The 23,176-nt window shown below is 34.5% G+C and overlaps 1 protein-coding gene across 2 annotated transcripts in view; it reads left to right on the forward strand.

Annotated features, from left to right (window-relative positions):
* Positions 1-23,176, forward strand: part of LOC126966457 (uncharacterized) — a 206,104-nt gene that overhangs the window by 94,020 nt on the left and 88,908 nt on the right. Inside the window, exon 4 of one of the 2 annotated variants that reach the window (XM_050810499.1) lies at positions 6,686-6,831. In XM_050810499.1, the coding sequence (XP_050666456.1) occupies positions 6,686-6,831 (146 nt within the window). The remainder of the gene's footprint in view (positions 1-6,685; positions 6,832-23,176) is intronic. The other variant, XM_050810501.1, reaches the window with a different exon arrangement.

Here is a 23,176-nt window from a genome sequence, read left to right on the forward strand (position 1 = left end):
AGTATCTACGATTGATATTCATAGAACGGTTTTCTTGGAACATTCTTACACTTACGACCTTCTACAGAAATAACTTATTTGCGTAAGGAACTTGTGAGGAACCTCATGGTCATTGGAGTTTTCATGCGAGATCGAATCGGAAATGAGGAGATCCGTAGGAGAACCAAAGTCACCGATATAGCCTAGATGGTTGCGAAACCAGAATGGCAATAGACAGGGCATCTAGCTCGACGGACAGATGGCCGTTGGGGCAGTAAAGTTCTAGAATGGCGACCACGTACCGGAAGACCGAGTGTTGGTAGGCCCGCACAAAATGGACCGACGATCTGGTCAAGATCGCTGGAATAGGTTGGATGAGGGCAGCGCAGGACCGATCGTCATGTCGATCTTTGAGGGGAGGCCTTATTCCAGAAGTGGATGTCTTTCGGCTGAAATGGTGACGAATAATGATGACGACATATATACCTATCTTAAATTAAGTAGAAACATCTAAACAATCGTCAACGCTCCTGATATTCTTCTGGACTTGCAAGACAGTATGGGACAAAAAAACATCTCATCTCAAATATAGGACAGTTTATTATTATTTTCAGCTCAACATAAAGTACTTTAAATTCAATAAAGTCTTTAGAGCGTAACACTTTATTCTCCGCTTAACGTCAGAGACAATGAAAGCGGAACCTCTGAACTATGTACGAGTTGGAATGTTTCGAAAGTTTCCGAAAAAAATTCTGATGTGTTTTATCGTTCTTAATTTCATATACAGAGTTGAACTTAATGTGTGAAATTTGTATCTTTAAATGTTGAGAGATTGAAGTGTCTGTGGCAAAATAGGTAGTACCTGTGCCTTTCACCACGCAGTCTCCGGTTCGATCAACGCCCGCCGGCTACCGATATGTTTTTGGATTTCGAACGCTCAAGAGCGTATGTACTGTTGGTGATCACGTACCATTAGTGTTCCAGTACGCTACGCCATCGGTATATTTGTATTTCGTTTAGATTCAGATAGTCACAGTTATAGGTTGATGAGTCTCTTTATTTGCGTTAAAATAAAAAAATCTAAAAACTTAGAAAGAAGTAATCTCATAATCTTCTACGGTTTCGGATAAAATCAACGTTTCAATATTATTAGAAATAATATTTGCGTTGATAAGCAAAATATCAAAGAAAAGAGTTGTTGTTGAAACAGAAAATTTTTTTGTTGTGAAATATTAAAAATTTTTGCAGCTAAACATAGAAATCACATGACTTACCCAAATTTAAAATTTGCCACAAAAACATAAGTTTACTTTTATATTTTGACAATGAAATTAAGTCCACTGCAGTAATAAATTGAAAACACATTAGAAATTCTTCACGAAAAGCAGGACCTTTGTTTTAAAGAGCACTTTGTTACAAAGAGAGAGAGTAAAGGATGAAATGGAGTGTTGTTGAAAGCTGCGACGTTTCGGGAGTTTGAAAAAATATGTTGGAGTTAAGGAAACATTTTCTTTTATTCTTATGAAATCAAGGGACGAGACAAGCAGGTCGTTCGGATGATGGTAATTGATACGCCCTGTCCATTAAATTGCAGTGCCGCTCAGGATTCTTGAAAAACCCCAAAAATTTTGAGCGGCACTACAACTGCGCCCGTCACCTTGAGACAAGATGTTAAGTCTCATTCGCCCAGTAATTTCACTAGCTACAGACCGTTCAGGCCTTTCAGACCGAAACAAAGTAATGCTTACGCAATACTGCTTCACGGCGGAAATACGCGCGAGGCTCCCACTGGTATTTTTATGATCCAATTATATACATTAGGATGCTGTTAAATTGTTCTTAAATTAGAATTACTAAGTTGTTATAATAATGACAATCGTTTAATTTGATAGATAAACTCAAATACTACTTACTCTTTTAAAGGCATAAAAGGCATTTTTTTGCTCAAAATTTATTCCCTTAGAATTCTTTTTGATGTCATTTCTAATATACCAGATACTACTACCGCTTACGAAACAAATGGCGCTCTGAGAGAGAAGAAGCGGCGCATGAAACTCTCCCACTCTCCTCTCCTCCTTTTGATTTTAAACTTCTTTTACAAATAAAAAGCTAAGCTAAGGGATGAGAAGAGCAGAACGTTCAGCTGATGATAATTGAGACGCCCAGCCTATTACAATGCAGTGCCGCCCAGGATTCTTGAAAAACCCAAAAATTAGGAGCGTGCATTAAAATTCATCTTTTGTCACATTGCGTAGTGTGATGTGATCGTGGTAGTTTTACAGTACTCTAGTAGTCGCAGCTTGGTAATGGTGCTGCCTTACAGCAGTTAGGTCTTCCCCTCCATTTATCACTAAATCTTCGTCACCTTTTATTCTTCCGAACCTATCCTCCAGGCTCATGACACCCCAGGTCATGGTTCATGGCAGCTTCATGATTTTTTCATAACACTTATTATATCCAAAGATTTGTGATAGAGACTATGGGTTCAACCAGATAGTCAAAAGTACAAAACATGGCGGATGGTAAAGCGGATAGCGTGGGCGCAGGGCTGTGTTCACAATGGTAAACAAGTGAGGCAATAGTTCTTGTATTCTCTTGAGACTCCTCGCTGTTCTGAAGGGTCCCGATAAATATCGACCAAAGTGCAGGTCTAGCAACTCAACAGAACAAGAATTTAGATTAATACTTATAGTAAATTTCCCTTTTAGAATCACAGGAGTGCTAGTGCTAATTCAATATGTTTTTTTTTATTATTGATTAAATTATTTTATTGATTAAATTAGTTTTAAGGTTTATTGTAGTGTCCATTGTAGTGTAGTACAAATAAAAGTTTTCTTATTTTCCTTTTCTTTCTCTATACATTGCGAAACAAAATAGGTGCGTTATAGCACAGAGATTAATATATTTTATATTAACGGTCCAATGGTCACAGCTGGGCGTAATAGGTATTACTGTTCTTAATAAAATAGGAAATTATTATAAGACTATCATGAGTAACCGTAGTTTTGAAATGAAAATGATTCTTATGGAGATGATAATGGTTCTTTAGGTGTGCTGAGTTAAGAGTAAAACGTTAAAAGTTAAACTTTATTTTGTGTTAGAGCAAAATATTCCAGGGTAACAAACAATTTTATTTTTAACCGACTTCAAGAAGGAGGAGGTTCTCAATTTGACCGGTATTTTTTTTATGTACACCGATTACTCTGAGATTTATGATCCGATTTACATAATTCTTCTTTAGTTCGATGCGGAATAGATGCCATTTGGTCCCATAAAATTTTGTGGATGATATAATTGTTTCTTACGCATGGCTTTTTTAGTATTAGTATAGTATCATATACTATTATTATTAATATGGGTATTTAAGATACAATAACACGAGTAAGTAAATGATCTTAAAACTAGCTTTAGCTCATTTAACGGTTATATATTATACTAGCTGACCCGGCAAACGTTGTTTTGCCATATAAAGTAACTAGCTGACCCGGCAAACGTTGTATTGCCATATAAAGTAACTAGCTGACCCGGCAAACGTTGTATTGCCACATAAAGTAACTAGCTGACCCGGCAAACGTTGTTTTGCCATATAAAGTATAATTCACGCGATAGTTTTATAAGTAATAAAATATTGCCTATATTATAGCCTGTACATCATTTTGTTCTATTGTCAATAGTTTTTGCAGCGCACGCAAAAATAGGTTTTCGATTTTACACCTTGTGTTACAAAATAGCAATTTTGTTACGGATCCCTAATTTTGAAAAAAAAAACATAGCCTTCTTCGATAAATGGACTACCCAACACTGAAAGAATCATTCAAATCGGACCAGTAGTACCAGAGATTAGCGCGTTCAAACAAACAAACAAACAAACAGCTTTATAATATTAGTATAGATAATATAATATATGAAAACAAACGTGAATTATGATGATAAAGGTAAATTAATTCAAACTATGTTAGTATTTTATGTGAATAGATTTCCATTAAAAATATGTGGATGTTATGTTATCCACGATTTTCAAATAGGAGGGTGTTTTAGCTGCAAATGTTATAATTTAAATATTTTTATTCAAAATAGGATTAAAAATCACTTATTGAACGTCAAAACTACCACCCATTCAAAACATACTGCCTCAGACCTGAGAAGAACGGGCGCAAGAAACTCACATTGTGATTCCATTTCAGATGTCCATAGCCTTTCAGTTTTATGACAATATGTAAAACGATTGCTACGTTTTTTATTTAATACAAAAACAGTTCAGCTAAAAAACATACCGATGACTTAGATAATTAATACGTCTAGATAGAGTCTCTTGCTGTTAGACAACCGATAAAAACTTTAGTGTGCGTGACAAGCAACGTCTTACACTCGCGATTTGTATGACACTTTATGTAAGTGTGCGAGAATTGTCCAATATAGAGATTAGTTCTAAACACAATATTTTTCTAGACGTTAGTATATATGATCTAAGACCGATGAGATGAAATAAATGATTGCAGATTTTGTTAGAGTTTCCGCAGTTACATAATATACTGAAATACACCATATTTGAGTACTGGTTTGCGTGCGCAGTTCCGGTTAATATTTACTCCCTGGTGGTCAATAAGTCTCCTGTGACGCGACATGTCTAACGCAGCTATTTCACTGCTAGTAATTTTTTTATGAAAGAGGAGGACAACTGAGTTTACGGGTCATCTGTGATCACCGCCGCAACACTAGAACACAGGAGCGTTGCCAGCCTGTAAGGTGTAAGGTGGACGCGCTTTTTTTGAAGGTACCCGTGTCGTATCGTCCCGGAAACACTGCACAAGGAAGCTTGGTAGAAGGAAGTTTCTTTTTTTTATTTATTTTAAAGGAGAATGAGCAAAACAGTGTTGAGCTTGGACCACATGCGAATATTTTTGTGTCTCGATAAATCTTAGCTTAAAATAAAGCTTGATAATTCTATTTTCATTCATATAAATATTTTTTGGTTGGATTCCCAGATTCAGAGGAAAACAATTTTAAAGAATTAGGTTGGTAAGAAGTTAGCGCTCGTTTGCATGAACATAACTGCCTATGTTAGGTACATACATACCTACATAGTTGTTTTGAACCATCACGTTAAAGCCACGTATACTTTTAAATAGGTAACTAAAGGCATAATAAAGTAAGTAGTAGTAGATAGTACATTATATACATACATATAATCACGCCTCTATCCCGTAGGGGTAGGCAGAGACCACTTATTTACACTTGCTACGATCCTTACATACTTGTTTCGCTTTGTCTACTTTCATTATTTCTTTCATACATGCTCTCCGGTTTAGGGTACTCTTGACCTGGCCTTTTGTCAAGACTTCCCTGATTTGATCTCGAAACGTCCGCCTAGGTCTACCCCTTCCAACACTTTCATTCACACTGGCTTAATACACTTTCTTTGTAAATCGTTCTTCATTCATACTCTCGACATGGCCAAACCATCTCAGCATACGGTAAGGTATGCTGAGAAGTAGGTACAATACTTAGTTAATAAGTAGGTATACTTTTTACATAATGATATATCATCTTGCCAAACTTAAAAAGTTTGATGGCAAGTTATTGCACTTAAAAAAACATTTAACTATGTGAACATGCTTAACTTCTACTTACTTTAAACTAATATATATATTATTATTATATATCCTGTCGTTCAGAATACAAATTGAAATAATAATTTTTAAATAGTTTACTAGAATTTATATCAATCTAACTTTCTCAGGAGTTAAAAAATAAATTTAATTTTATATACAGAACAACGTCTATCGGGTCAGCTAGTTTTTAATATTTGGAACAAAATTTTGTTTGATAGACTGTGGAGGATCACCACACATCCTCAACATATGGTGAGGGTGATATGAATATCGTTATCTGTGCCATGTTTTGCGACGGTGGAATTCCACAGCAGGAATCAGGTCAAACAGCTCTTAGGACTACTCCCCGTGATAAATGCGGTAGAAGACACACAATGAAGCGACGTCAAACAACGCCAAGTGATCTAGCCGTTCACAGAGCACTGGATCTCTGACAATACCATCCTATTTATAATTATATGGTGAAATTAAAAGTGATATTACAGTTATGGTTAACTTGAATATAATTTTATAAATCACTAATGTTAATGGTAAGGCAAAAAAGGCTGTCCTGTTTGTACTGAAACCACTTGGTTAGGTCTACTTTGGGTAAATAAATAAATAGTTTCTGGACAACCTTGCTCGGATTTTTAAGAAGGTACAAAACTTGAAAAAAAAATAACAAATAGAACATCTGGATTCAAACCGGGGTCTTCTGCTTTCCGGTTCGTCCAATGTCCCACCTGAGCTATTAGAGTCTTGTATATAGTGGCAAAAATACCTTCGTATTCTAATGTTATTGTAGAAGTTTCTCGTTAAAACACGGATAAAACTATATTTTTTAAAATTGAAACCTAGCTCAGAAACAAACTGTATACTAAATTTCATAAAAATCGTTGGAGCTATTTCCCAGATTATATATGTATAAAGAATTGCTCGTTTAAAGATATAAGATATAATTTCATTAATAACTAAATCATGTTGTTTTCACTGATTCCTTGCGAGTGATGCACCCGATGAATGGACAAATAATTATTGCACGATGTACTCTCCGATTGAACTTTTAAAAATTAATTAGTTTTATAAAATAACGTAAATAATTCATATTGCATTAGTTACAGAGTGGTGCTAGAGGTCGCTGGCAACTCGGATGCGGTGGTCCTAAGTGGTTTGCAGGCTGACACTCAATATCAAGTGACAATCGCAGCCCTGTGGGGTGGACATAAGTATCGCAGTAGGCCTATTGTCTTCCGCACGCTGGGTAAGTACCTATTATTACAAAGCTCAACTTTCTTATTTCTTATGTAGATTTAAGGTTTCAGAAACTTTATTTATCTCAAAAAGAATTACAAAATTCACTTACTGAGATAACACTATTCTAGTAACATACAAAAAAAAAATAATGCTACTTATAATAAAACATAAATTAAAAATAATAACTAAAATTACATCTACTATCTAAGTGTACTTTTAATACCTAATCATGGGGATCCACATATTTTATATATATTTTTTTATGTTATAAATTTAATGTTAAAATTCAGATTGATACCTTAACTACTTTATTTCAATTTGCGTTATTCGCGTTAAAAAAATAAAAACATGTATGGCAATAAAGAGAAAATATATAATAAGTGTATAAATAAATATTAAGGTTGAAAAATATATTTTTATATGAGAACTAATAGATACATTAGAAGCGCAATGTTCACTTTCAAATAAAAAAAAAATATATTTATCTCCAAAAAGTTTTTAATTTGATTGATAGAGAAGGATCCTATTGGGACTTTTTGGCATTTTTTTGAGAAAAATCATGACGTTCTGACAAGCTGGTGGTAAGCCATAATCCCTGCCCATTACATTGCAGTACGCGTTCAGAATTCTTGAAAAGCCCAACATTCTGTACGGCATCACAATTGTGCTCGTCACTTTCATTCGTCACATATGATGTTAAGTCTTACTAGCCCAGTAATTTGACTAGCAACGGCGCCTTTCAAACTGAAACACAAATATTATTGCTTGAAGGCAGAAAATGGCGCCGTTGTTGTACTGGATCTGGCACCTCGTGTTAAGCCGCCTACATTCTCATGCAACACCAGAGGAATTACAAGAGCGTTGCCGGCCTTAAAGGAAGGTCTATGAGCTCTTTTTGAAGGTACCTACTTCGTATCGTCCCGGAAACACCGCACAGGGAAGCTCATTCCACAGCTTTGTAGAAAGTGGAAGAAAGTTCCTTGAGAAAAATTTGATGAACATAAAAAGTTTGATAGACCTTCTTTACCAATGGAATGGAATGCCAGTAGAAACTTGTGAAACTTGTGTCTTCTATCGAGTCCTCTCTTGAGAAGGTCGCGGAATGGGGTAAATTGAACCTAGTCCAGAAGACTCAAGTTTGCGCGTTTACCACGTCATATCTCTTCTATAAAAAAAAAACTTTTTGACACAATATATTTTGCTAATAATGTTATTAATACTTTATTACGTCTTATTACATTAAAAGTTATCAGCATAAATATATCGCTTTGTTGTTTAGCGGCGTTCGAGCTTGATATTTCTAGCGACTGATTTTGAATACAAAGTCCTATAGATATATTTGATAGTATGGTTTCTCCGTGGAATGTTTGTTTGCAGAATTCAATAAAACCTCCTCCATTCGGATTATTACAATAACAAGATTGCAAACTTCTTTGAAAAGGGCTTTGCCTATCTCAATTTGCGTTGTACGTAGGACATTAATTTGAATATAAACGCTTACTAATGCTCTGTCGTGTTTATGTGATAAGTTTTATTATTACTGATCTCCTTTACGAGTACTTGCGGTCAAAGTCAAATAAACTTTATTCAATTAGGCTTAAACTAAGCGCTTTTGAATCGTCACTACAAATAGTTCTTTTAAATTACGAGCTCGTGAGAAGAATATATAAGAAACTCAACGGCCACTCTTCTCAATCAAATAGAGTATATTACAATGGCTGAAATATGCATTACAGATAAGTTTGTAAGGTGCTGCATCCAATTTAATATGAGTTGGATGCATCAACCTTCAGAGCTTGAATTCTTTGTATGTGTAAGGATACTTCGTGAACATTATGGTCGTGATTACTGTCACAATTAGTAATTGCATCCAACAAATACAATGATTTATTAACGAGTTGACGCATGGAGCAGCCATGGTTCCACTCGCACATATTTGAGGGAAGGAGACGATCCGGAACACGACGTTGTAACTATTGGTCATGGCTGAAAAATATAAATTAATGTTTTACGTGATATTTGTAAAAATAAAGAGCCTGGATATAAATTATTAAAGCTCTTTTTCCCTATTCATGTATGTATCTAAAAGATTTACTTTTCACCTTGAATATGAGCGTTTGTTTACAGAACAGTCAAACATCAAACTAAAATAATATTCTTTAGCTGAATAATCTTTTAATTATTCACATCAGTGTCAATTATTCAAATAAAATAGAATAACGTCGTTTGAATTCAAATAAGATTCACATTGAATAACAAAATAATTAATGAAATAGTTAGATCCTGACGGAACATTTAAATACAAAATACTCGGGAATTCACAACCCAAAGCCGAGAAAGTTCTGAATTTTAATGTATTAGAAGGTGGCTCAGGGAAGGGATAAGCACTTAAGTCTTCTGCTTTTGAAATATTGAATATCTAAGTGGTATTTTCTATTATGAAACAAATGTTGAGGATAAAAGAAATACTTTCAAGTATATTATAATAACTATAACCTTTTTTATCTCAAGTACAAAAGTTTGTATTTTCAATTATCAATTTTCAATATCTATTGAAATAATTCATTAAAATCTATTTAAGATAGTGTAGAGTCAAATCCGTTCTGGCTAAGAACCATTTGCACAAATTTTCCTTAAATGAGCTTTAAGGCTGAGATCTATAGAGCGTTCTTAAACTTTGCTTAGATTTCACTTACGTAAAACTTAACTGAGTGTAAGCTTAAAATAATCTATGATATTGTTTTTATAAGTCTTAGCTTTAAGGGTAAATGTATACACTTTTATAAAAAATTTAGATGTTTTATTAAAGAAATGGCTCTGTCGTAAATCCTACTACTCCAAAGCCTACGCCTGGGTCTAGATTATGATTACTTTATATCAAGACTGACATTACGATATTGTATAATTGATTAAAAAGAGCGCAAAAAAATATGCTGGGAGGGTTTCTTGCGCCGCTTCTTCTCTCTCAGAACGCCATTTGTGTCCGATGTGGTAGTAGTGTTTAGTATATTAGAAATTACTTCAAAAAGAATTCTAAAGAAATCAATTTTGAGAAAATAAATGCCTTTTATGCCTATTAGTTTTAAGACAGCCCAATGCAAAAGTAAATTTTTATCACACTCAGCTAAGTTTTACATTTATAGTAAAGTCAGAGCAAAATTGAATAACGCTCTATAGATTTTATAAATCTCAGCCTAAGATTTTTTTTTTATGGAATAGGAGGACAAACGAGCGTACCTGGTGTTAAGTGATCACCGCCGCCCACATTCTCTTGCAACACCAGAGGCATCACAAGAGCGTTGTCGGCCTTTAAGGAAGGTGTACGCGCTTTTATTGAAGGTACCCATGTCGTATCGTCCCGGAAACATCGCACAAGGAAGCTAATGAGCTTCCTGTGGAATGCCACAGCTTTGTAGTACGAGGGAGAAAGCTCCTTGAAAACCGCACTATGGAGGACCGCCACACATCCAGATGGTGGGGATGATATCCTAACTTGTGGCGTGCCGTGCGAAGGTGGAATTCGGCGGCAGGAATCAGGTTAAACAGCTCTTCGGAACACTCCCCGTGATAAATGCGGTAGAAGACACACAATGAAGCGACGTCTCTACGCAACGCCAAGTGATCCAGCCGTTCACAGAGCACTGGGTCCCCAACAATTCGAGCTGATACTGGGATGCACCAGACCAGAGATGACAGCAATACTCAATGTGTGGCCGGACCTGCGCTTTGTAGAGCGCTAGAACGTGGGCCGGCTTGAAGTATTGCCGTGCTCTATTAATGACGCCCAGTTTCTTTGAAGCCAATTTGGCTTTGCCCTCCAGATGGCCACGAAATTGGCAATCGCTCGAGATTTCGAGACCCAGTATTCCGATACTAGACGATGTTTTGTTGTTATTACTTTTTTATTGTGATATTATTATTTTAGAATGGTAACCCTTCATATAATATGTATAACCTTTAAGTAGTTTGACAATCCGCCTGGGGTTCTCCGAAAGACCAGCTGAGGTGAACTCCAATTATGCATGTTCATGTAAATTAATAAATAAGTCTACTTTTATACTAGGTTTAAGTTGCAGAATAAATTATTTTTCTTTCTTTATTTCTTTCTTTGTATTCCAAGCGTTGAATATGATCATGTCTTCCTTCTCGAAGTCATTCAAAGTAGACCACTTGTGTTGTGAACTAATATCATATTGATCCATCTTGTTTCTCATATCTCCTTGTTTTTGAATACAGCAATTGTATTCTAAAGCTACTATTGCTCCAGAGCCGCAGTTGATGAGCCAAAGAGCCACATGCGGCTCTGGAGCTGCACTTTGCCGACCACTGCCTTAAGGGAATAAAATGAGGGATGGACAGTTACAGACAACGCCATCGTGGGAGTGGTACCAGTCTTTTAGATATATTAACGAGTATTTTTAAATTAAATCTATGTCCTAACATCCTGGATTTAAAAACTAAATAAAAACTTGTCAATAGGTTGCCATATCAAATCTTTATTTTCAGGATAAGGTAATAATAATGGTGTGGTTGCTGGCTTATAATTAACAGGTGCTCTTAACTAGAATATAAACTTAGGCTATTTTTGAAATTCTAAACAATATGTTATTTTTTAAAGTGATAACTCTCACTGAAAACAAAATGTATGGACACTACGGGACTCGAATCCGCGACCTCTCGCTTTCCCTGCCAGCGCTTTTTCTACTGTGGCAACCGTTCGGTTGTCGAATCGTTGATAAATATTGTATGTCCAATACTGCGTGTTCCGGTACGTGGTCGCCATATGAGGACAAAGAAGAGTTGAGAAGGCCCCACCGGCCATCTGTCCGTCGAACTATGAGCTATTAATTGTTATAATTACTAACTATTCGATGTTTGACGTCATAATCGTGACAAATGAAAGACCAGCACTCACACCTTAATGGATTTATAATAAAGTCATAAGTTAACGATTTGAAACATAAAATCGTTCACTTCCCATTAATAAATACAAAATACGATATCTTCGTTAAGTTGTTATTTATTTTTACACTGAAAGTTTATATTATAGCGTCAGTAAAATGATTAATGATCCAAAATGCCCGGGAAAACGTTTCATATTTCTGAGGGTAAAATGCTGCTCTACTCGTAATGTGAAATTGTTAACAGTTATTTCGCTCAAAGAACATTATTGCTTTACGTATTTTCTACGAAATTTAATATTAAATATCTTTACACGACTGTCTTATTTGACAAATTGTTACTATTTATTTCTTAACTTATGTTTCAAGGTGACGAGCGCAATTGTTGGGATTTTAAAGAATCCTGAACGGCGCTACAATGCAATGAGAATCAATTACCATCAGCTAAACGTCTCGTCCCTTATTGTCTTTAAAAAAAATTGGGACAGGTTTTACCATCCACAAAAACCATCCTTAAAAAAAACATTCGTTCTTATGTAACGCATTCTTGACCTAGCCTTCAAGAACAGCTTCAGATGGAACAATAAGTGTATATTTAGGTGTTTCTCAAATTTTCCCTTTCTCTCCATATTTACTATGTAATTAGGTTCTACATCGATGGTGCTTCTCGGAATCCTAATATTTTACAAAAAATTGGCAAGAGGCTGTTTCGTCAACATGACCGTGTGTTTTACGGGAAATTTCACCACGTGCTATAGTTAATAAATACTTACTATCGATATTCTCGTTCTTTAGCGGTAATAAGTGTTATCTCTTGATATCTTCCAGGAACGAAGAAAACAAATATTAATATCATCTCCAGCAGCAGATGTACTCCAGTAGTCGTTCATGCGTTTCTCTTCAATATTTTGTTTTATAGGTATCATTATATTGCTGTTGAAAAGTTCTATTCAACTGTATACAGCCTCAGCTTTATATATGGATATAGGCCGGCATTTATATTTTTATATTATGCTAAGAGAACAAAATCCATAGATTTTGACCAGAAATGACGATTGAAAGAAATATAAACCAGCATCGTATATTTTTCAAGAAAATTGTTTTCTTTCTGCCCAGTCATCACTCAAAGTAACGTTTTCTTTAGCTAACGAATGATATACAAATAATGTTGTATGTGGATCGCAACACCAAAAGGTATCCCCTGATAGGTGCTAAATAAGCACCTTTTATAAATAACCACCAAAATCGGCGAAACAGACAATCCTAAGTGTAAAAGATGCCTGGCAGAGGACGAAACGGTCAGTCATATAATCCTGGAATGTGCAGGAGTAACCGAACAACGAGCTAAAGCTTCAGTGAATACGAGGTTGCTGTGAGAAATCTACGAACACCCTAGGAGTGTTCTGAACTTTTGGAAGGAGATAAGTTTGTTTTAATGACTGGCCTGTTAACCCAACTGAGTGTTTTAATTGCGGAAACAAGAGTCCCTTTACCATTACCAATGCCATTATCCTCTGATTTTGTTAGCATCACTATTTTGGATCGCCTCCTAGTATTGAAGCGAATTCAATGACGTTGCCAGAATAACTTATGTGTCTTTTACTAATATGAAAATATTGGGGTTGAGCAGGTTATCCAATGTAAAATAGATACTGTAGATGAAGCCACAACCTGAGAGTTGAACAAAGCATACAAGATTTTATAATGATGTCACTCGAACAGTTAGCTCATTTGAAAGAGCACTCGCACAGAACGCGAGAGGTCATGGGTTTGAGTCCCGCATCTTTCATAAAAGTTCGTTTTCGTATTTCATTTGTGTATTAAATTCCATTGTTTAAAATTGCAAGAGCGACATCTTAAGTTAATTTCCTAATATGCAAATACTGGGGTTGAGCAGAAAGCCACATCCTGAGAGTTGAACAAAGCATACAAGATTTTATAACGATACGTCACTTGAACAGTTAGCTCAGTTGGAAGAGCACTCACACAGAACGCGACAGCTAGTGGGTTCGAGTCCCGCATCGTTCATAAAACTTTGTTTTCAAATATTATTTGAGAATAACTTATATTCCTATAAAACCAATGACGTTCATTACATAACGTCATTATTTAAAACCAAAGTAGTTGTCATCACTAGATTGTGATAATACTACAAGCCATTAAAAAAAGCAGAGGCCCTGCTATAGAGTGGTGCTGTCATCTCTGGTCCGTTGCACATTAATAATCCCAAATCAATTAAGCGCGTTCAATACATACTACTCGAATTGTTTAACTCATACTCTATGAATATAGGAATCAAGTAGGAGACTCGATTATAGATATGTCTATCTATTACTATTACTCATTTTCAAAGAGCTTTCGTAGCACAAAAACAATGTGTTCGGGCTTTATTAGGTATCCCCCCGTACGAATCTTGTAGGTCACTATTTCGTAAGCTGAATATATTAACACTAATTGGCATGTATATATTGGAAGCATGTATGTTCGTTAAAAAACATAAAAATTTGTTTAAAACTGTTAGACAGGTTCATACACGCTGCACCAGAAATGGTCTACACTGGTTTTGGATAGACCACAACGTAGTTCATTGCTTCAACGTAACGCATACGGAATGTGTGTTAAATTATTTAATAAAATACCCGAATGTGTACAAAATTTACCCGAATATAAATTTAGATTAACTCTTAAAAAAAATTCTATTGACATCAGTATATTACAATGTAAGTGAATTCTTGAATTGTCACATGGATATTTAAATTTCTTATTTATATAAATAATTGTAAATTTCTGACATTTGCATGCTTTGTATAGAGCTGAATAGCAAACTGTAAACATTTGTACTATACCATCTTGTAATGAAACCTTTTCAATGCAAATAAAGTTAACCTTATCTTTATCTTATCTCATTATGTTATGTTGTAGTCGCATTGGTTCGCAGCGCCTTTTTCACGGAAACTTTCAAGGTATACATTATTCCTATCAAAAAGCTGTATTTGTTGTATTTTTAATCATAAATCCTTAATTTTGGCACAAAACATGTAACAATCGTTGTTAATAATTATAAGGTATGTAATCGGCCATTGCTGGCATGCAAAATTATTATTAAGTAGTAATAAATTTTTCATTTCATTCCATTCATTTCAAAATTATTACATCTCTATATTTAAAGCACTTAGGTCAATTTAAATTATATGTATTATTATTAGATTTCATTATTGAAGACTAGACTTAATATGTTTTTTAAAAGTTAATTTAATATAATGTTAATGGAATAAAAACATTTATCTTTATGTAAAAAGATCCTTCTTAAGTCGTTGGACGGGTAATACGTGTAAGATTGGTGGTATATTAAATATTTTACATAGCTGACATGACATAGCTACATTTTCGGTAGGATGCTTTATGAATCTATGTGCAATCACCAGTTTGTTACCGTTTCTTGTATTTCTCGGATAAATATCTTTCACTAAGGCTTAGAATAAACATCCTTACTATTACCAGGTCAGCATTAGGAACCCTTTAAAAAAATTCATAAGTCTAGGTATTAGTCTTTTAAGAAAGCATGGCCAGTGCCTTTGTCACCCTATTCCATATATGTATTATTCTTCTTCTTCGCGTGCCTCTCCGACTAGCGAAGGTTAGCAGTCAGCTTTGTAATTTTAACTTTTTGTCCTTCGCGAGGCGAAATAGTTCTGCCGCACTCGCGATTGTTGTCCACTCACAGACGTTGCGCAGCCAAAACTTTTTTCTGTGACCTACGCCTCTTCTTCCGGCAACTATTCCCATCATTATGAGTTGTAGGAGTTCGTACCTCTCGTGCCTAAGCACGTGCCCCAAATATGTATGTTTACCAACGACATAAGTCAGACAATTTCTTAGTATCTTAAATATAAGATCAGCTCAAATCTTATTATAATAAGATTTGACGCTCAAGCATTTGTGTTCATCTTATGGTATATTCCACCCACTACAATAGTGGCACTATACCGTCACACTCAGGGCTCTTAAAATTCTAAAATTATGAGCGGCATCGTGATTTTGATTCTCACCTTGATCCTTCTGAAATCGGCAAGTGCAATACACTAGTTTTTTCAGATACACCATAATCGAAAGTGTCGAACGGCACACGCCCTGACCAAGTTCTGACTCTTATTATGTTTATATGATGGTTTATTTAGCATGGCCTTATAGCTTGTTTTAATAGCTTTCATCTCACGCAAGTCATTCTAATTATAAGCAAACTATTAATACACGTAAAATATTACGCATTGACAGGGCGCTGCGCGAGCGTCATAATCGCGCCGATCTAAAGCATACCGCAGCGGCATTTGCCGATTTCGGAAGGCTAGATAATGTTAAGAAAATTAAAAATGAAACATCTGTACTTACGTAAGCTTATAAAATCATTTGTTAATAGTCATTAACTTTTTACAAGACCAAGTGCGCAAAAGCGACAAAAATTAAATTACGTACATAATTAAAAATTCGTTAGTAGTGAATGCTACGGCGTCGCAGAGACTCGCGATTTGCAAGGAACCGTACTTTAAGCTTCTTCGTGCTCAATATACTCTTTATTATTATTATAGTCCATTGCAACGTAAACAATTTTATCTACACCCATGCTTTAAATCCTCTATTAATGATTCTGAAACAGTTAGCTTATTGCCAACATTAAAACACCCAATGTTCTAACAACCAATACATCATCCAAAAGAGTATTGTAATGTTGTACTGAATTTCATAACAACACTCCTATGTTTTTTTTTTTATCCCTTCATGCGCAAAGAGTTTCAACAGACAGCCACATTCTTATTGCTCGATGCGTGGTATCTGTATGAATTTCAAAAAAAGAACATTTTCGTTCGTGTGAAAAGTGCGTTCCACACTACCAGAACGTCGCGTGCCGTAAAAAAAAGTAGGTATTCGAATCCCCGCCATTTTTCTTCGATATTTTTATTGTTTTGTTTACAAAAAATGAGCGATTCATTCTAAACGCTGCAAAAGAACATTATGTTCGAGTGGATTTTAATTATTGCACTATACTAAACGTAAATTACTACTAAAATAAATAATTGTTTCATTAATACTTAGTTTATTTGTATATAAGCAGTAATTAATGATATTAGGTTACTACTAGGACTGGTGTTTTAATGTTAGCAGTAAGCTAAATGTTCCAGAATCTTTTAAAGGATTCATATTCTGGGTGTAGATAAAGTCTTGTATGCAACTGTTGATAATTAGGTATTAAAACACTCATGTGATACTATTATCATAAATCCACATTCGTGTTTTAATACCCCTTATTACACAACAGTTGCATAAATAACTATGTTATTTTTGATGACAATCCAGAGCTCGTATGACTTACATAGGTAGGACTTATTTTTTCTTGGTTGATGTCACTGAGCCATTTATTTTATCTTTATATTTGATAGCTATGAGAATTGACCAATATTATCTATGTTAATCGGACTAGTAAAAAAAGACCGATCCGCGCCGTGATATTAGCAAGTAAAGCACCTTTACGCTAGTGTGTGTGCGGTTACGGGGTATTCCAGATCATATATCCACAAATACTTTTATAGTATTGTTTTTACACTTTTTCACAACGCACGACGGCATTTTTAAAATATCTTATTGCGCCGCGAACTGATCTGTCACAGATGATGGCAAATCTTATAATGGCGGCCGATCGGCTTGTATTAGTGTAAGTGTATGCGTGGGGCTATGTATTTACACGTTTACCGGCTTGTTTTGGTGCCTCACTGTTAGGTGACACGGAGTCCTTATTTTTTACTCGTCCCTGATATTAATATTAAGCAAATTTTTATTAAGGATTGAAGTCATAAATTCACATTTCTGATAATTTTTCAGAAACTCGCCCAAAGCGTCTCAGTTGAAATCAAACCTTTGTAAATGAAATCAGCAAAGGTAATTTTTTCACGTTTGTTACAGTAGCTTGTTCGTTTCACAAAGTTTAACTTTACCTTAGGGACTTCAGAAAACATTTGTAACGCTACTCGGAAATATCGAAGTTTTGTTACGTTGAAAAGAATATATAATGCCTACTGTAGTATTAGAAATTGTGTATCTAATAGATATTATAAAAGGAAGAATAAGAGATAAGATGTCACATGTACAGCCGGCTAGATTATGGGAACCACAACGGCGCCTATTTCTGCCGTGCAGCAGTAATGCGTAAACATTACTGCGGTTCGGTCTGGAGGTAGTAGTAGCTAATTAGACTTAACATGTTATGTCTCAAGGTGAGTGCAATTTTAGTGCCGCTCAGAATTTTTAGGCTTTTCAAGAATCTTGAGCGGCACTGCATCCTAATGGGCAGAGCGTATCAATTACCATCAGCTGAACATCCCGCTCGTCTCGTCTCTTATTAAAAAAAAATGTTGCTCTTTCATACATTACTAACATATTATAAAAAAAAAGTGTTCATACGCGATAACAATGAAAACTTTATGGAAGGCATCAAACGAAACATATGCCATATAATATGTATGATCATAATTGTGTATAAATTACAATGATGAAATTTCCTGAACTAGCGTTACATAGGCAAGCTCAGCCACAAAAGAAATTGTAAAAAAATATAGTGTAAAAACTCAAAAACACATATTGTTATTTTCAAATGATTCCTTTCACTTCTGGGATTCAATATGCAGATTAAATTTACACACCACAACTTGAGCGTTGAACAGACATACCAAGATTTATGTTAAATGTGTCATTCGGACATTTGGCTAAGTGGTTCATAAATTTTAGTGTGTTAATTAAATTAACACATGTCAAAACTCTCATCTAAGAAAAGGTACGTTATCGGCTCTCAAAATGGGTTGTATTTGAAAAAAAAAGGGTGTGCGTCGAGACGCCTGACAGAAGTGATAACATAAACTAATCTTAGTTGAACTATTTAATTTTGATATAGTTTAAATTGAGAAAAGCTTAGGTTAGTAATATAAATGTATATATGAAATGTTGTTATTGAATGTTAAACTATATATGATAATGTCATGAAAGATTATTTATTAACAAAATATTTTAATCTGGCTTACAATTTATAAATAATTAGATTATTTAATTATTTAACATTGGTTAGAGTGAGAGAGGTGTAGCGTGCCTACCGCTACCGTTTGCGTGAGAGAAAGGGAAGCCAAACAGACTGGCATCGTAACGCGTTGCGTTACATAACGCTTAATAACTTCTAATGGGAGGGTCATTGGAAGTTATCACTTCAAAAATAGTATTCCTTAAATTTTAATTATGTAACCAAAAGTGTCAAAACTTTGCCTATACAACTGTTGCTAATACTTTTATTTTGATAACTGAAGTGAATTGAGGGAGGGTTATCAGTATAGTTATAAATCAAAAATATACCCACTTATATTTAATATTATTTCGTATTAACAAATACAAACACAGCTTTTCTCTTTTTATGTAAACGTATAAATAATATTAAGTATTACTAGTCCTTTTAAATTTATCGCTTTGTTCACGAATGTTGGTTTACGTTTAATTTTTTGGAGAATTTTCAGAGCCTAAATGTGTCAGGCCCTTATCACATTTATGTCAATCAGACCTTTTGAAATCCTTTTTAAATTATACCATCAAATTTGTGTATGAGCTACATTATGACGAAGTGTATTTTTTTAATTAACCTTGCTTCGTTCTAACTTTAATTTATAATTAGACTTGTGAGTTGTCAAAAGTTTTACTTTTTACCATTTATTTTAATTGCGTTACATGCAACTTATTAACTAATTTAATAACTAAACTATTACATGGACTTCATAAGCCAAGCCATAACAACAGAGGGGCAGATATTCAAACATTTTATTCCTCTAAGTATTAATTAAAAGAGTAGTAACTTTTTCCAACAGTAACTTTTTCAAAGAGCTTATGAATTTTTGAAGTTATACTTCTTTAGGCGCGTTATGAAAAAATTATCAGAGTAAAAAAAAAATTCACGATTTTTACAATATTGTTTTTTCTACAATCGTAGAATAGCCCGACGAATAAATAACTTAAGGATTTGTTTTGTTACGCCAAAGAAGTATAACTTCTGGCGTGCATACATAAGTATACATACAATTTTTAAATATCGGTTTCGGCTTTTAAGTGTTCTGGTAACTTCTGTTCTGGGTATCGACCGGAACTGTTTAATGTTAGTTTAGATTTAGTTTGCAAAAGATTATTTTAATCGCTGGGTGTGTTGTGCCGGCGCGTCTATGATTTTGGTGTAAAGATTTGGGTATTTTCTTAGAAACTTGAATATTTCGAGTATATAATATGCACAGTAATGACAGGATATTTAGTTATTGAAAAATTTTTACAAAAAAAAACAACCAACTTCAAAAACACTATTCCAGAACAATGGATATGCACTAAAAAGTATAAAAATAATTGCGTATTTTATACAATCTAATTAATTAATCTAATTCTAGTTATGATAGTTGTTATTTTTCGAATCGGGGTCCTCCCGCCGCGCCCCGCTCTCGCCGCTCGCATCAAGCATAACAATGTGTGTACCTTGACTGACACCGGCTTTCAAAAATCGGTTCTGAGGTAACAAACATTTTTTGGAGTCGGTTAATAATGAGGATTGCAGCTTACCATTTGTTTAATATTTGCAAATACACGAATACATTTTCACTGTAAATTAAAGAGTTCGTGTGCATCTACAGTGTTGCCCCCACTATGTAGTATTATTAAAGTTACATTATTTATTTAGACAAACTTAAATATGCAATTTATACACCAAACATGGGGCAAAACATAACAAATATCATAACAACGGTAATTAAACAAAAATTACTCCTCTCGAGGGAATTAGACATACCCTTAGTTTCTTGAAAACCCATGGGATAAGCGCACGCCCGTTTGACACGCTACTGTTAATAAAATATGTAACCTTGCTAACTGTCCTAATTAAAACATTCATATATTTACAGTTATACATGTAAAATTTTTGTATATGTTGGCATTAAATCAGGGTTTTCTCGCCCAGAGTCCATCATAGTAAAATAACACCCTAAGTATATCTCACTTTATTCACGCACAATTGATAGCATAGAACTAAAGTCTTTAAATTAATCAACTGCTTTTATAGTGTCCTTACAGTAAATAAAACTAATATTGTTAATACAACTTTTGCTAAAACAAAAAAAAATTTAATTGGGTACTGCAAAATCATTCTTAGTTAATTTAAATGATTTATATAAAGATGGCGCTGCAAGCAAGGTTCGTAATGCAAATAAGAAAGATTATTTTATGCAACAAGCATGAAATAATAAAGTTTGATACAGAATATTCATATTAATTTTAATTTTAATTAATTTGAACATTTATATAGGAAATTTGAGTATTATAACAATAAATGAAACATAAAACATCTTCAAAACATTCAACGAGTCAAAACAGTGTCTACTAATAGTTGCCAACTTTTGCCGTTAGGTGGCGATTTGGGCTCACATATACATCACTACGACATTCTGTTATTATCTAAACGGTTTGTCTAATATGAGCTTGAGTGTTCTTGATATTATCAGGCCTTTCTTCTGATCACCACATGATATCACGCAACAGAAAGATAATTAAATATTATCAAATAAACACTCTGAATACTAACTAATGTAAAGCAAGTTTGTCTGTTTATACCATTTTCTTGCCTCTGATATGCCAACATATCCTGCGCGACCGCAGATGCCACTAGCTGCAGCTGTTTTGGCACTAAATCCGGCGCCAGCCACTTGAGACGCTATATCCACTTCAGTTTACAAAACCGTGATTTATGATAGATTCGTGCTGTGATATCGCCGCTCTTTCAGAGTTGTACGAGAAATTGTAACTGTTTTGCTAAACGCGACAAAATAAAAATATTGCAATTGAATTATTTGTATTATTTTTACTATAGTGGACATATTAGAATATGATCTTATGATTTCAAATACATATTTTTTTTTCTAAAAACCACTTCACAAAATAATGTCCTCATTGTTATTGCTTAACAATTACCAATGCAAAATGGCCGCTGGCATCTAAAGCCAAATAGATATTAATATATTTTGCCATGGACGCTTGTGCACTGCAAGGAGGTTAACCTTCTGAGCTAATTTTCATGGATTTTCACACGTGTGTGCACATTGTCAGGGGTACCGAAATGGATATGGTGCACCTTAATTGTATTGAGGTATAATTGCGATGCGTACATAAAGCAGATAATCTCGTGAGAAGTAGCCATTAATACTATTCCTCATTACTTCTCGTGACTGACTGTTTAGCCATTAATTACTCATATTTGTAAGTCTGATGTTCAATTTCACCAAAATGCTCCTAAAAGTCTCTTTACTAGGGTATCCTTAACCCTTAAGTTATGCCCTATTCATGTGCAAAGTAACCATTATAGTAGCACTAAATGTCTACCGCGCTCTAATATCCTGCCGTTAAGCTAAGTGCTCCCTTATAAGTAACGCTTAGCTAAAATAGTTTTCACTGTCATACAAGTGGTCATAAAAAATATCTAGGAAGACCTCACCTAGTAAAATCACAATCCGTAGAGCTGTTATTCTTTAATTGTTTTGCGTTCCTTTGCTCAAACAAGGTCGATATTATTGTGACCATATTGTGACAACTAAACAATGATAATGTAGAACGAAATAAATTTCCGTAGATTAAGGATTGGTCTTCGCTGTGATCCAACTAGACAAGGCAGACGTAGTCACAATGTAAGGCATTTTTTACATCCAATTAAAGCTTGTATTCCTATTGTATTTTGATACGAAATAATATAAACGGATTTAGGACATATTTTTTTTTAAGTGAAACTTATTTAGAATCGTTGTGATTTGAAACTCGGTGAAACGAAAAAAATAGACGATAGAGCCACAAACAGTTAGTTAAGTAAATGTATAGGATTCAGCCGGCGAAAGAATGAGATAGGTGGCATTAAACAGTGTTTTGGTACCAGGCGACCATAGTTGAAGTAGTGATTGTCGAATGTATGATGCGCGTATATCTTAATATATTCTGACGTCATGCGGTCGACGTATTACTACATAGACACCAGGAGAACATAAATATGGTAGCGGTGATAGTAATGTCTTTCATAACGGTTGAAATTATGCGTCATCTTAGCAACATGATATAATGATGACTTCATATGCAGTTTAGATGTTTAATGTAAAATGTCGGATACAGTGTATCCGTTGATTGCGGTTTGGACGCCAAATTAAATTTGTAGCAGTCGCACTGTATCACACACACCACATTAAAATCAAATTTCATACTTTAGTTACCATAAGGCTATTGTATCATTTATGGAAAATGTAAGCGCTGAGTCTGAATAAATCTATGTAATATATACGAATAAAATGGAAAATAATTATCAAACTTTGTTCATTAGTATAACCAACAATTATCCTCTTTACGAAATTATACACT

This window comes from Leptidea sinapis, chromosome 10 (assembly GCF_905404315.1).
Source record: "Leptidea sinapis chromosome 10, ilLepSina1.1, whole genome shotgun sequence".
NCBI classification, from domain to species: Eukaryota; Metazoa; Arthropoda; class Insecta; order Lepidoptera; family Pieridae; genus Leptidea; species Leptidea sinapis.